The sequence below is a fragment of the Crotalus tigris genome, unplaced genomic scaffold (genome assembly GCF_016545835.1).
Source record: "Crotalus tigris isolate CLP2741 ecotype Arizona unplaced genomic scaffold, ASM1654583v1 scf7180000018371.15429387391:27106975, whole genome shotgun sequence".
NCBI classification, from domain to species: domain Eukaryota; kingdom Metazoa; phylum Chordata; class Lepidosauria; order Squamata; family Viperidae; genus Crotalus; species Crotalus tigris.
In genome coordinates, this window is record NW_024096970.1 from 22,147,889 (window position 1) to 22,163,976 (window position 16,088).

Genomic DNA, 16,088 nt, shown 5'->3' on the forward strand with positions numbered 1-16,088 from the left:
GGAGCCCGTTGTTGGGGAAGCTGTGAATTGCTTTGGCATATGACTTTACAGCAGTAAATGCAATAAATTGCAGAACAAGTAAGTGGTACCACCACTATTTGTTCCCCAGTGATGATAATCAGAAATGTTGGTTGTGCTGCCTAAACAAGCCTACTGGATTATTGTAATCCAGTTTTCTGGATTTGCATGATATACTGGATCATAAATTTACCCTATCAGAAGAATTGAACAACCCTCCATGCTAAAATGTGGTTGGCTATTTTGGTGCATGAAGATAGCCATGGTTTGAGGACACACTAATTTAGCTTTTTGCATGTTGGCATCCCCCAAAGTATGATTTTCATTACTATCAGCCAACAAAGTTTCATGACAGTCAATGATGCAAATTGTAGGGCCTTTTTCAGATGCTGAGGTAATGGTCTCCCCTGGTTCTTGAGTTTCAGAAAAACTTGAGGGCCGTTAACCCTGTGAAAACTCTCACAGGCAGGAGTATAAGGTGAAGACAACATAGCATGGCAGGAACAAATGTCAGTGGATGATGGCGCTGGGAGTTTGTGCCAAGGGGAAAGGCCTCATTGAAGAAAACATCTACAGGTAATCTTTGATTTACAACCATTTGTTTAGCAACTGTTACAATGCCACTGAAAAAAGTGACTTACAACAGTTCTCTCATAAATATTATAGCATCTCCCATAGTTATGTGATCAAAATTTGGGTGCTTGGCAACCAACACGTACAGTATTTACAATGGTTGCTGCTTCCCAGGGTCATGTGATCATCCTTTGTGAATTTTTCAACAGACTTCTAACAAGCAAAGTTAATGAGGGAAACCAGATTTAGTTAAGGATTGCATGATTCACTTAGCAATTGTGACAAAAACAGTAAAATTGGGCATGATTCACTTAACCACTGCCTTGCTTAGCAAGAAAATTCTGGTTGCAATTGTGATCTTCTGTTGAGGACTACTTGCAGAAGATACAAAGTTACAGAAGGCAGGGATAAACAGCACTGAATCTAATGATTCCTCAACACCAGGGGTCTTCAAACCTGGCCCTTTTATGACTTGTGGACTTCAACTCCCAGAATTCCTCAGCCAGGCATGCTGGCTGAGGAATTCTGGGAATTGAAGTCCACAAGTCATAAAAGGGCCAAGTTTGAAGACCTCTGCTCAACACCAAGGTATTGAATGTGAATCCGTCTGATCATCACAGCAGCCTTTTGGACTCTCTAATATAGTGTTTTTCAAACTTGGTGACTTTAAGATGTGTGGTCTTCACGCATGCTGGCTGGAATTCTGGGTGTTGAAGTCCACATAATGTAAAGTCTCCAAGTTTGAAAAACAGTATATGTACATGTTGTATACAGCAATGTATATGTTGTCTTTTAATTCTGTGGTTAGAATTTCAACAGTTTACATCGGAAGTGGGGAACTATGGCTCCTTTATGACTTGTGGACTTCAATTCCTAGAATTCCTGAGCCAGCATGGCTGGCTAGGAATTCTAGGAGTTAAAAGTCCACAAGTCATACAGGGGCCATAATTCCCGCCCGCGGTTTATATGAACGCCCAGTTAGAAGATGCACTGAAGAAAAAGGCTGCTGGTCTTAAAGTCCTGGCAGTGACGGGGCGTTTAAAGAGAGGCGACGCAGCTCATAGACTGCGACGGCCTGGCGCTGAAGGAGGCGGGGCCCCAAACAATGTAGAAAGCGAAAACACCCGCCCTTCGAGTTCATGTAATGACAGAGCCTCGCTTGCATTTTCGCAACCACCCCAGACGGCTCCGCCGGCTTCCCTCTGCTTTTTTTCCCCCTCACCGGGTGAGGGCCGGCCTACTCGGCTCCAGACCTGCCCCACACTCACGGTCCCGCCCTTCTCGCGCGCTCTCTGCCCTTTGACGTGGCACGGGTCCCCCCCCCCCCAGCCATGATTGTTGCGTCGGCGGCGCTTAGCCTGCTGGGTTCCGTGTGCGCGAGGGCGAAGTGAGAGAGTCGGTTGGAGGCTCCCGGAGCTGAGGTGAGTCGCGGGAACGGAAGGCAGGCAGGCAGGCAGGAAGAATGAATAGAGTGGGCACCGAGGAGGCTCGGTCCTCGCCGTCTGGCCCGAGGAAGCTGAGGGGGTCCACCGTCGGGGAGAAACCCACAGTCCGATGTAGGGCGCGGGAAAGGAGGGGGACTTTGACTTCTTCCGAGCCCATCGACTCTCTTGGAGTTTACCGGGGATGCTGTCACGCTCCTTTGCCCAGTAACCTGAGATGTCGTCGTGGACTAAAGCTGGAGGGGTTCCCTTCCTTTAAGATCGTTTAGCCCAGTGTTGTAGAGGTTTCGTTTTCAGAATATCCTGCCCACCTTTAGCCCTTCTTCTCCCTTCCTCTTCTTTCAGTCACTTCCCCCGGGATAGTTTGAAAAGCCAAACTGGTTTCTGACATTCGAAGAGAGAGAGTTTCCCAACGTGGGAATGAAGGTATTGTGGATATGAACTGGGCAGATCAGTGAGTGGTGCTTCTCTATCGAAGTGGGTGTGTTTGAACGTTAGAGCATTGGGAGACATGGAACAGTCATGTGGAGTGGGACTCCCGGTTTTTTCTCTCTCTGACCATCCCATATTCTCTGGAAGTGTATCTAAAATCTGATGCCCCTAGTTGCATTGAGTTGTATCTCTGCAACTTAATTTGCGACATCATCCCTAGATGACATTGTGTATATTAAGCCTATTTCTAAATCAGAAAGGGGGAGAGAGAGAGAGATCAGTGTCTTTTTTAAAAGGAAGTAGCTGTCGGCAAAAGTGTTGTCAGTAAAAAAGGGAGTTGAATAATGTAAAGGGGGTTCTTAAAATCAAAACATTAAATGGGAAAGGAAGAAGAGAGGACTTAGAGTAGATTACGTTTTTTTGGGTGGGTGGGGAAAGAAGCTTAGTAGATTTTTGTAAACTTGAATACTTATTTTTTGTAAATTCAAGTGTATCTGCTGCTAGTGGCAAATACTGTCAGTTGTACAAGTTCTGAATCAGACAGTAGCAAATATATTATGGCTTGAGCTTTTGTGAATTAGAGCCAAGATGTTAGATGCATGAAGAGGAACTTTATAGAATCATAGGATTTGAAGGGACCTTGGAGATCTTATAGTCCAACCTTCCTCCAAGATTAGGATTCCTTGTACCATCTTGGACAAGTGATTATCCTATCCTTTCTTGAAAACTTCCAGCAATGGACCACCCACAAGTCTGGGAGGCAGGTTGTTTTGTTGATTACTGTTCTCACTGTCAGAAAATTCCTTCTTATTGCCAGGTTGCTTCTTGTCCTAACTTCAGGTGCTATGGAGAATAAGTCGATGTCTCTTCCCTTCGCCTTCAAGTATTATCATGTCTGTCTTCTCTTTGTTAAGCTAAACATACCTAGTTTTTTCAGCCATTCTAAAGAAACCATAGAAAGGATTTAGCTTCCAGATCTCTTATAATCTTTGTTGCTCTTTTCTGTACTCTTTCTAGGGCCTCAGTATCTTTTTTGTGTGTAGTGTCAGAACTGGACAAAGTATTCCAAATGTGGCCTTACCAGTGCCCTTGATCTTGATACTATGCTTCTGTTGATGCAGCCCAGCCTGGGACTGTGTTATCTGTTTTGACAACTGTAGCACATAGCTGACCCATACTTCAATGGTGGTCCACCAGGACATCTAGATCCTCCTTATAAGTACTACTGTTGAGCCAAGTACTGCCTATCCTGTATCGGTGCATCTGGTTTTTACTGCTTACGTGCAGGATATTACTTTTCTTGCCATTGAACTTCAACTTGTTGGATAGGCCCCAATGCTCAAATCTGTCAAGATTCAAAATCTGAATTATGACTCTATCTTCTGAACTGTTAGCAGTTCCCACCAGCTTTGTGGTGGGAAAAAATTTGATGTGCCCTTCAATCCCCTCATCTAGGTCATTTATGAAGATATTGAAGAGCAGTAGTCCCAAAATAAAACCTTGAGAAAGCCCATTGCATACTTCCCTCCATGTAGATGTAGTTCCATTAAGGACCACAAGCTGAGTGTGTTTGGTAGCAGTACTGTCTGTCTTACATTGTTCTATTTTACTGAGAAATAGGCTGTGGTCTACTTTACAAAATTCCTTACTGAAATCTAAGTATGCTATATCCACAGCATTTTTTTTGGTTCACTAATTTAGTCACTTTATCAAACAAGGCAGTAAAAATTGTTTGACATGTTCTGTTCTTAACAAACCAGCTGCTTGATTATGTTTTCCAGGATTTTCCCAGGTATTCATGCCAAGCTGATTGGTCTGTGGTTTCTTGACTACCCCCCTCCTCCCTTTTTAAAAAAGTTTGGAACCACACTAGCTTTTTCCAGTCTTGGTAGTTCAGTGCTTCAGGAGCTCTCAGAGATTTCATTCAATGGTTCCGAGATCACATTTGTCAGCTCCTTCAGTACCCTGTGATGTAACGTATCCAGTCCAGGAGACTTGAACTCATTCAGAGCAATTAGTTTCTAACCTTTTTTTTTTAAACATTTTTTAGCCAACATTTCTCTTTTGTCTCCCAGGGTGCTGTTTTTGATAGGTTGGACTATTTTTTTTCCTTTTGCAGAAAGACTGGTGCAAAAAAGGAATTGAGCAGTTCTGCCTTCTCTTTGCTGTCACCTTTTTGTTACCTTCTCCTATTAGTGAACCAACCATGTCCTTGACTTTCCTCTTGCTACTTACCTATTGAATTTTGTTCTTATTTTTAATATTTGTTGCAGGTCTTAGCTCATTCTGAGCCTTAGCTGTCCTGACCGTCATTGCAGATTTGGGCTATTTTCTGGTATTCTGCTCTAATTACAAGTCCCTCTGTCTTTTCTTTATACTTGTCCTTTTTGTCCCTCAGCTGGTTTGTGCATGTTTGTGCAAACATGCTGGTCTTGTCAAGTGTTTCTTGTTTTACTTGCTATATGATATTGTTTTTGTTTGGGCCTTTATTATCTCAGTTTTCAGAATTTCCTATGCACCCTGAACTGTTTTTCCAGCTAGAATTTCCATCCATGGAATGCTTCTTATTCTTTTTCTTAGTTTGTTGAAATCATCTCTCTTAAAATCTAGAACACTAGTCCTTTAGTTACCCTGAATCCTCAAATGACATGGTTACTCTCTTCCAAAATTCCTACAGTTTCCAATTCCTTGACCACTTCATCTCTATTAGTAATTATCCAATATAGCTGATCCTTTAGTACCCCCTCCCTCTTTTGGGTCATAAAGTTGTCAGCTCTGCATGTTAGGAATCTGTCAGTGTAGTTAAAGTCCCCCTTTACTACAGTGGTGTTTCTTGGAAACCTCAACTAACTGATTTATGGAGAAATTAATCTATTTCCCTACTTGGCTGTGTGGCTTATAATTCTATACAATGTCATTTCTTTTTCCTTTGTATTTTCATGTGCCTTAAACTTACATTTTTAAAGAATGAAAAATAGGCAAGATGCAAGGTTATGGAATATCTGTGATATATTTTTTTGATAAAACACAGTAACAATCAGATTTTAAAATATGACAAATTAAGATCTTATGTATTTAATTAAATTTTAGGGATTGAAAGACATTAATAGTAACTATGTGTAACATATTCCATGGGGATTTTCAGAAAAAAACAAGTTATACCCCAAGGTACTATTTGTAGTCATCTGTTTTCCAGCTTCACTAGGCATATTGAAATAGAATTAAATATTGTTTTTAAAAGGATAGCTGAATATATGCAGGAGGTTGTTTCCTGGACTTTGGATTGTTTGTTTAATTGACTATAGTAATAAATAGACATACAGCTGATAAACCTGTTTAGAAAGAAGTAAGTCCATGAAAGAGAACAGGTTGATGTAGTGGTTTATTTTTTATTTATTAAATTTCTATGCCATCCATCTCCCCTACAAGGTGACTCTGGCTGACTTAAAAATTATAGAAACAAGTGAAAAAAATTAAAAGATTGAAGTGAACCAACATTAAAATATTAGTAAAAACTGTGCTAAAACCGCACCTACAAGAGCCAAGAGATGACGATGAGATCTTCTTATCCCTTTAGCCACCTCCAGCGGTGAGCGTCCTCTTCTGGGCCCAACTAGTAAAGCCAGGTTTTGATACCCTTCCGGAAGGCCAAAAAGGAGGGGGCAGTTCTCACCTCCAATGGAAGAATGTTGGGGCCACAGCAGAAAAAGGCTCTTCTTGATCCGCCTGCAGACATGATCCTTGATTCCTTAGCAAATGAAATCCATACTAGGCCTCTGCCACTGGCACTAGTGGGGTAGGGTTGTCCCATTGGGGAGAGACAGCTTGTCAGATACCTTAGACCCATGCCATGTAGGGCTTTAAAGGTAACGATCCACAGCTTGAATTGGATCCAGAAGCAAACTGGCAACCAATGCACCTTGCATAGCAACGGTATTATATGTGCAGCCCTAGGAGCTACCAGGAATGTGCAGGCTGCTGCATTCTGCACCAGGTACAGCTTCTGAATACTGTTCAAAGGTAACGCCATGCAGAGCGCATTACAGTAATCCAGCTGACACATGATTATGGTATGAGTAACCATGGCATCCTAATGAGAAGGAAGGACTCACTGGAGAAGAGCCTAATGCTGGGAAAGATTGAGGGCAATAGAAGAAAGGGACGACAAAGAATGAGGTGGCTGGATGGAGTCACTGAAACAGTAGGCGTGAGCTTAAATGGACTCCAGAAGATGGTAGAGGACAGGAAGGCCTGGAGGAACGTTGTCCATGGGGTCGCGATGGGTTGGACACAATTTCACAACTAACAACAACAACCATGGCATGATCCAGGAAAGGCCACAAGTGGTACAAAATGCAAAGTGGCACAAAGGCCCTACTAGCCACTTTTTGAGCAGGAATTGTGAATCCTGGAGGACTCCCAAGTTGTGCACTGAATCTGTCTGGGGTAGTGTAATCCCATGCAGAATTAATGAGTTAATGATGATAAATCACCAGATCCAGAAATCCCTTGCACAAATTTGAAATTTATGGCAATGTACTGCGGTACAGTGGCACCATTTTCTGCTTAAAAGGAAAAAATAGCCGTGTTAACTTCTGATAGCTGTAGTACAAGTATTTTGCTGAAAAAAATCCAAGAAACTGAAACAACCATATCACAACTGCAGGCATCGGTACATGATTCATTTTCCCTTTACTAATTCCTCAAAGAGCAATGAGGATGCAAAATGGTTACCTACCTGCTTCTAGGGAATTTTAGATACAACCAACTATCATGAAGCTTAGTAACTCTTAAATATGACCAGCATTTTATTCTGCCTTTTTCCGATTTGTACTTCAAATGCCTATTTGAATAAGAAATTCTTATTTATTTTATCTTAATATAATACATAATACTGTTGTAGTTAGATAGTTACTTTTATTTAATTCATTCTGTCCAATAGAAGAGGTGGGCTCTGGTTTCTGCTTCTATTGCATACTGCTTGCACTAAATAGTTTCCAAGTTTTGTGTAGTATAACAGTTGATCTTGATTAGCACCTAAGAATGTATGATGTACAGTGGATAGTAAACTACACTGAATTTGTTAATTTAAACGCAGTTCTTTTAGGCTATTTTCAAATGGATGCAAGTGATAACCATGATAATTTGTCAAAATAAGATTTTTCAAATTGAAGCTACTTTGGAGGGCAGTGATGGCGAACATTTTAGAGACTGAGTGCCCAAACTGCGATCCAAAACCCACTTATTTATCACAAAGTCCCAGGGCTGCATCAGCATTGTGGTGCCCTCGGGGGGGGCAGTGGGTGGGCATGGCTGCAGTGGTCACAGCAGACTGGATGAGCGGGCCAGGGCCATCTAATGCGGCTTGCTCACTCACTTCCTGCCCTGTCACTTCCAAACACCACGTGTTCGCTACTCTGACAAACTGCTGGGGCAACGGCACGCGTGCCCACAGAGAGGGCTCTGAGTGCCGCCTCTGGCACGTGTGCCATAGGTTCGTCATCCCTGTTGTAGGGTAACAGCTTTCAGAATTGCTGTAATGTTTAGGAGTGAAACCGTTGCTTAAGGTACGTGTGCTTGTGCATTTGGAAATTTCCAAATTTGCATTTCACTAAGGAGTGAAACAGTTACTAAACAGAACAGAGACTCTTAATTGTTATTCATTTTCTTTCTATAGTTTTATGAACAGACAAGAATTTTCATATTTTCCAGATAACTAATAGTGAAAATACATGAATTCCCTAAAACAGTGGTCCCCATCCTTTGGCTCGGCTGGAGGGGGAGAGGGGAACTGGGCCGCGGGAGTGGTGGGCTGGCGCATACGCAACCCTTATGCTAATGGTGGGCCAGCACACACGTGCACGCAGCCCATGCTTGAACAGCAGGCCCACATGCAGGTGCCCGCCGGCCCGCCACTCAGACAAGGTGAGCTGCACATGCATGCGCTCCGGCCAGCACGTCACATGATCCAATTCCGAAGAGGTCACAGGCCAGTAGTAGGCCGCGACCAGGGGGTTGGGGACCCCTGCCCTTAAATTATTGTATTGCTTTTAATTTATCCTCAAGAACTTGCATGGTTAAATTCAATATATATTTTTGCAACAGATACGAGAGCTTCATAATGACAACCTTCTTGGAGTTCATTCAACAAAATGAAGATAGAGATGGTGTTAGATTCAGCTGGAATGTGTGGCCTTCCAGTCGTCTTGAAGCCACAAGAATGGTGGTTCCAGTTGCTTCTCTTTTCACTCCACTAAAAGAGCGTCCTGATTTGCCTCCCATTCAGTACGAGCCAGTTCTCTGCAGTCGCACTACCTGCCGTGCTGTTCTAAATCCGTTATGGTAATTTCAATAAATATTGCTGACATGTTATTAGTCTTGTGATTAAAAGATTGCATTGTCCCAATTTTACCAATTATGTACAGTCGCTCTTTGTATAGCATTATAGCTGTTTCCTAGAAATTCAGGTGCTATGCACTTTTATGCAATATGAATAACAGAGCTTATAGAAAAAAGTGGGGTTGGGCAGATCATTCAAGAATGACAACACATTCACAACCCAAATATTACCAAACACAACAAATAATCCTATTAAAGTACTTACATAGTTGAAAAATATATTAAATTCATAAGTAATGCAAATTTAGACTCATCTTGACAAAAAGTGAAAATGGCTTGAGGGATAAAATAAGAAATTGAGGCTGCAGACAATGGAAGTAAAGGATGATGACAACGATGACGATTAGCAGAAGGACAGATGCAGGATTTAGATGAATATGGTCACATCACATGCTTCTTTTGTAAATAGCTGTTTATATGGCTTCAAATAAGATTAAATTCCATGGACTATCTGCTCCTTTCTGCACTGTGATTGTTGTGTTCTAACCATTGCAAATTCTTCCCATATGCCATTAGAACTGAAGAAATCTCTGAAGCAGAATGCTTTTTTTGTTGGCTTGATGGACAATGACTTCTACTTGACTCTCATAAATTGTTGCGGATCTTTGGTTGAAAATTATTTTGCATGGGATTGAAACAGCTTCTCTAAGTCCTCTTCCTCCACTTTGTCGAACTTAGCCTGCTTAGTGAGAACAGTACAATGTGCTCTTATTTGGAAAACTGTTTTATGTGGTCAATGCCTTTCAAATCATAAAATCAGAAGGGCCATCAAGAACTATGACAGTAGTCTGTTTTAACCTCATTTTGAGCTTACAGTAGTACAAATTGCATTCTTTATGTTGAATTGCTGCAAAAAATTAGGAACTGTGCATTTTTATCTTCAGTAGTTGTGCTTGCCATCTTATATAACAATGTATAAAGTCAACAATAACTCTGAAGGTCTTGATGCTCTCCTTGGTAGTTCCTTGATTGGAGTATTGTTTTCTGCTTGACCTCATCCCCACCAACACTGGCAGGGCAAACTACAGTATATGCACAGGTGGCAGCCTCTCCCTTCACTAGCACCGATTATGTTACCTAGTTGGGTAATGAAATATACTGCAAGAAACTACCAAACTCAGAGACTACCAAGGACTCCACAGTTCAGCCCTAAGCAATATATTCTCTTCTCTTGGCAGCAGTAATTCTCTGATTGAGAGGCCGGAAGAGAATTGTTGTATTAGGAAACAAAAAAAAAAATTGTAATGGCCAAAGGATGATTTGGTATACAGGTAGTCCTTGACTTACAATTATTTGTTTAGTGACTGTTTGAAGTTACAAAGGCATTGAAGAAAGTGACATGACCATTTTTCACACTTAGGACCATTGCAGCATCCCCTATGGTCATGTTATCAAAATTCAGACACTTGGCAACTGGTTTGCATTTATGATGGTTGTATAGTCCTGGGGATCCTATGATCACTTTCTATGACCTTCTGACAAGCAAGGTCAATGGGGAAGCCAGATTTATTTTACAACTGTGTTACTAACTTAACAATTGCAGCAATTCACTTAACAACTGTGGAAGAAAAGTTGTAAAATGGAAAAAAAATCACTTAACTGTCTTGCTTAGTAGCAGAAAGTTTGGGCTCAATTGTGATCATAAGTCGAGGACTACTTGTATTGTCCAAAACAACTAGATTCATAAAATCCACATTTTTGTTCTTACAAACACTTCAGTTTGTTTTCTTCAACTTAAGATATCCTCAGATGTATTGAGTAGAACATAAATTAAAGTCTGCTCTATCATTTCTCCCCCCCCCCCTTGCTGTGTCTGATATGGACCCCAACAGTAGATCCATTTTAAGGCTTGGTAATTGGCTGCATGATAAAAAGTAACAGGCTTCAGTTTTCAGGTTGCTGCTTTAATCGTTATAGTCAATTTATCCTTAACAACTTTGCATCCTGGAGCTCATGCTTCCTTCCCTGATGTGATGGCTTGTTTTCCAATGAAAACCAATTACATCAAAGCTAAATACCTGAATAATGTAATCTTTGTAGTCAATTGTTATTTTTTTATTATTGCACAAAATAGCTTCAGCAAAAAACTTCCCATTATTTTCTCAGCATTTCTTCTGATTGTCTGTAATATTGCTAATAGCACACACAATGTCACATATTTCATTTATTTCAAAAAAGTTTGAAAATTTCAAAGTTTTTCTGTGATGCTAAAGCTTTTCTGTTTCTTTCTCTGCCTGAAATTTTATCACCAGTATGTTTCTTTGGTATATTTTTTTAACTAGTGTACTTATTTGAAGGGGGGAGAAGTATAGTTGAGCTGTAGTAATAATACCCCAAAACTGAGGAGAGAGCTGCAACAGACAGTAACAAAATACCATACATGTGGTAACTGATTTGAGTAGACAGTGAATAAAGCAACAAACTATTGTTTTTAACTGGTTATAGCTTGCTATGTTCATTTGACATTTCTGATTAGTGCCATATTGAAGTTCAGGAAAATTATGTATAAATCATGCTATGCTAACACCATTATCTTATCAATTGTGTATGAGTGAATTAGTATTGCATATATACTGTATATGCTACAGTATATGAGAACCACTCTACAGTGAACTTAGCCAGCTCAGCAAATACTGATTAGAGAGGAGCTAAAATAGAACATCCAAAGAGTTAAACTTATTAATAAGTTTGGTTAAATAAAATCTAGAGATGAAAGTATATAATGAATATAGAAAGTAATCTATATTCAGATTTGAGCCTGAAACTGCTTTATCTCATTTGTATTCATAATTTATTGAAACATTTAATATTATGTTTGTAGCCAGGTTGATTATCGAGCAAAACTATGGGCTTGCAATTTTTGTTATCAGAGAAATCAGGTAAGTCAACATTTATATTTGTCCCAGCTATTCTAACGTGGATTTTTTTTTTTGCTTTATTAAACATACAGATACTATAGTGATAGCACGGTGCAAATAAAAAGATGCAAAAATCATTTTGATATGTAGAAATGAATCAGTGTTAAATCTGAAATAGTAGTTAACAAAGCAAACATTGAATAAGTAAAGAAAAAGGAATTGTAAATCCTGGAAAAGACGTGTCATTTTCTTCTTTGTTGAAAAAGGATTACATTTTTTGAGAAGCAACATTGTATTAGTAATTTTTTACATGTCAAATGTAGATTAATCGTTCTGATGATGTCTATGGGTAATCTTCACTTAATGACTAGAACAGTGTTTCTCAACCTTGACAATTTTAAGGCATGTGGACTTCAACTCCCAGAATTCCACAGCCAGCATTGCTGGCTGTGGAATTCTGGGAGTTGAAGTCCACATGCCTTAAAATTGTCAAGGTTGAGAAACACTGGACTAGAATTTCCATCATTAAGCAAAACGGTAAATAGGCAAAGCACCATGTGACCACTCTTTAGTGATGGCAGTTCCTATAGTCCCAACTGTGGTTGTTAGGCCAGGACCATGCCAACATTTGGTAAGGATCTCCTGCCTACCATGCTCGCTTCCACTTCAACTCTCTCCATCTATTCATATCTCCATCACTGTTGTTTTGGCCACCCTGCATTTTGCTGGTCTTATTCCTACTCTCCAGCTGATCTTCGTTATCTTGTTTCCTCTGCTGCTGGCTTGGGATCCAGGCGTTGGGCAAGGGTAAAGCCCTGCAGTGGAGCCTTGCCTGCTAAAGGGAGCTTGCTGGGCTTGTCTGATGGACCGGCAAGCCACGGTGTGCTCCATTACCAGGCGAGACAGGAAAAACTACAGTGAAGGTGGGGGCAATAAGGGAGGTGCTATTCAAGGTGACAGCAGAATTGGGGGAAGCTGAAGGCTAGGGACTTCCTGGAGGTGAAGTGTGTGGAAGCACTCCTGGAGAACCAGCCTGCCAGGTTTCAGCAAGGAGTGGAGGCAAGCCTGCTGTGAACAGAACTTAGGCACTGTCCCTCTGTTCTCTGTGGCTCAGCCTTCCTTCTGCAAAGCCTTGCAAAGGACTAGCAGCTTCCAATGCACTGAAGCTCACAGACCTGTTCTCCCATGGCACTTCTGACATGTGTTCTGTAGCTCTTGTCCATCCACTTCCTCCAATTATGCTGTCACCCTGAGCAGCATCTCCTGCACAGTCTCCACCTTTATCCGGGAGTCACTGCCTTTTCTGCATAGCCTAGCAATGGAGATGTCCTCCCTTTGCCATCCTGCTGCCTCTTCCCTTACAGGGCCTGGCATCCTCCCTTCAGCTGACAAAGCTTGCCATCCTGCTGTACTTTCTGTGTTCATCCCAGGGCTGCATCCTGGGCCTATAGGAGGAGGAAGAAGGCTGTGAAGATTGGCTAGGGGCAATGGCAGTGGCGGGTGAGGGGAGGTAGCAGGAGTATGTGGCAGAGTGCAGGTGATGAAAAGGATAGAATCCAAATATTGATCATGTGACTGGGCGGGTCTTGCATTGGCCAGAACTCCAAGGACGACTGGTTAACTACCAGTTATTCAACGACACTGTAACTTTGAATGGTCACTGAATAAACCAAATAACACAAATAGCAATTTGTTGTTGTCGTCAGCCATTCAGCTGTGTCCAATCCTCAGCCACTCTAATTAATATCAAATTAAGTCCAAAAATAAATTGACAACTGGCATTCCTTATTTTGATGTGCACCCCAGGCTAAAATGATAAATGGTTATGTCTGAAAGATTTCAGGTAGAGTGATATGGTATTGATACTAAGATGCACAGATAGAAATAAAGATAGTAATAAAATTCAGTGTGATGTGTTAGGTTTATATAAACATTTCTGTCATTTTTCTTTCAGTTTCCTCCTACATATGCTGGCATATCTGAGATGAACCAGCCTGCAGAACTTCTACCGCAATTTTCTAGTATTGAATATGTTGTACAGGTAAATATATGACTAAAAATTTAGAGATGAATGTTGAGCTAGTGAACGATAGTAGAGGGGGAAGATGTGATGAACAGTATGGCAGCATATTATAACAATATGCATTATCACTTGTTAATATAGTGGAATAAATCAGAATTATGCTCTTCATTGTTTGGCATAATTTGATGTGATTTGTAAGAATAGCATAGATATTTCTCATGCTCAGCATTATAGATGTTACCTATCACATTTGTTTTTAACTCATGGAACAATATAATAACACAAATCTGAATTGCACAGAAATATGCTCAAATTCTACATTTGCAAAACTCAACACATAACACTTTGTGAATATTTCTTTATTGTTAAAAAAACCCCTAACTGTGAAATTAGCATAATAGGAAAGCAAAAAATCAATAAGAGTATTACAAATATTATAAAACTGAAAAACATTTTCAAAGTAATCTTAGTCTATATATTAAGATATGTCAATTTAACAATTCATATATCATAAAAATAAAGATAATATGCAAGAATTAATAGCAATAAACAATATAGTATATTTTTAAAACCAAGATGAGCAAATAATAATTTCTCTCTACTCTAAAAATTCTATGCTTGTTTAGCAAGTCATTGAGAAACTCAGCTACTAAAAGTTTAATGTTAGAAGAAATCTTAACACTCATAATTATGGGAAATTATAATCTGGTAATGCTTTCCATGTTGAACTAGATAGTTCACTGGATAGTTTTTCATCCAATTTGTTTTTGTTTTAACATTGATGCATACTCCCAATCTAAACTTAATTTGCCATTTGGATTATACATAATTTCCAGTGGGAAACATAGATTATTCTAAAATTGTAATCAGTTTGATATATTTTGTGAGAATCTGTGATGTTAATGTAAAAATAGTAGGTGGGAAAGAGAACTCTTCAGAATTTGTTTTATTTGGTTACAAATTATTTTCTAGAATTATTGGGCTTTGTAGTATTCTTACCAAATAGGAGAAAATGATGTGACTTGAATATTACATTTATAACAATTTTTAGAGAATGAATTATATACTATATTATTTGTAGTGCAATATCAAACATTTAAATGTTTTGATCAGTAAAAAAGATAACAAACACTCCAAAATTGGTTTTGGCATTATTAGTCTAATAACACTATTGACTTTGATTTGTATTACATGCTAATTTGTCATGGTTTTTTTGTGAATTGATAATATTATTACAATGTTTTTCATTTTACTTAAAGCGTGGACCTCAGATGCCTTTGATATTTCTTTATGTTGTTGACACTTGTATGGAAGATGAAGATTTGCAAGCTTTGAAAGAATCCATGCAAATGTCATTAAGTCTCCTACCTCCTACTGCTTTGGTAGGGCTTATTACTTTTGGGAGAATGGTACAAGTTCACGAGCTTGGCTGTGAAGGAATTTCCAAAAGTTATGTGTTCAGAGGGACAAAGGATCTATCTGCAAAACAACTTCAGGTAGATATCTGTTATTTAATTTGATTACTTTATGATTGTTGTGTCTTGGAAAATAGAAGAAGAAAATGTCTACTGAACAAAGTATTATAGTTTAGGAGTTAAAATGCATTTTCTGATTTTAACTACATTTGATTTTAAAAATGTTGAAATGACATTCTTAAATCTCGGGGGAGATATTATAAAGGTTGAATTACCTGTTCAGTACTGTCAATGTACCATACTCAACTTCAAAGCTGCCATTAGTATTCATAATCTTCCACTTTAAGATTATTAAAAATAGTAGAAAGGTGTAATACAGATTTTATACACACAAACCTGCAGTCTAATACTGAAGTAGGAAGATGTATTAGCTAGACTCATAGTTCCATCTAGTCAGGCTTTCCTCCTCCCAGGAATCCTTTTCCTTTTTCTTCTTGAGACTTGAAAGCTCAGTAATGAGTGATTTGTATAAGCAGATGGGAAGAGAAGCCTTGGACAGGTATGTCAGAAACTCATGCTCAAACTTGATTCTTAATTATAAGGGGAACTAAAAGGATTCAGAAAAGGAAGCCAGATAAGTGCTTGAAAATGAAAACAAAAAGCTAATCTTACTAATCTATAATAAACTTCAAGGTAGCGTAGCAATGAACAGCTTAGACAGAAAGCTAGGTATCATCCTTAAACAAGCCTAGACTATATATCAGTTGGGAGCTAGGAAAATATACTTTTTTTAATTCAAGGGAATGGTATAATAGAGCTGTTGATCTAAAAGAGGGTTTTGACCCACTTTGGCAGATTTGATATACAAGTTGGATTATGGATGGCAGCTCTCTTGGTCAATAATGCTTGGTTTTTTGTTTTTGTTTTG

At 39.5% G+C, this 16,088-nt stretch overlaps 1 protein-coding gene across 2 annotated transcripts in view; it reads left to right on the top strand.

Annotated features, from left to right (window-relative positions):
* The first annotated feature begins 1,869 nt into the window (after positions 1 to 1,869).
* The window catches only part of SEC23A (SEC23 homolog A, COPII coat complex component), a 34,260-nt gene continuing 20,041 nt past the window's right edge, over positions 1,870 to 16,088 (top strand). The window contains exons 1-6 of one of the 2 annotated variants that reach the window (XM_039351792.1): positions 1,931 to 2,012; positions 2,379 to 2,459; positions 8,571 to 8,807; positions 11,686 to 11,743; positions 13,677 to 13,763; positions 15,005 to 15,241. In XM_039351792.1, coding sequence (XP_039207726.1) covers positions 8,587 to 8,807; positions 11,686 to 11,743; positions 13,677 to 13,763; positions 15,005 to 15,241 — 603 coding nt within the window. In that variant the 5' untranslated portion in view covers positions 1,931 to 2,012; positions 2,379 to 2,459; positions 8,571 to 8,586. Of the gene's footprint in view, positions 2,013 to 2,378; positions 2,460 to 8,570; positions 8,808 to 11,685; positions 11,744 to 13,676; positions 13,764 to 15,004; positions 15,242 to 16,088 lie in introns of both variants that reach the window. The other variant, XM_039351791.1, reaches the window with a different exon arrangement.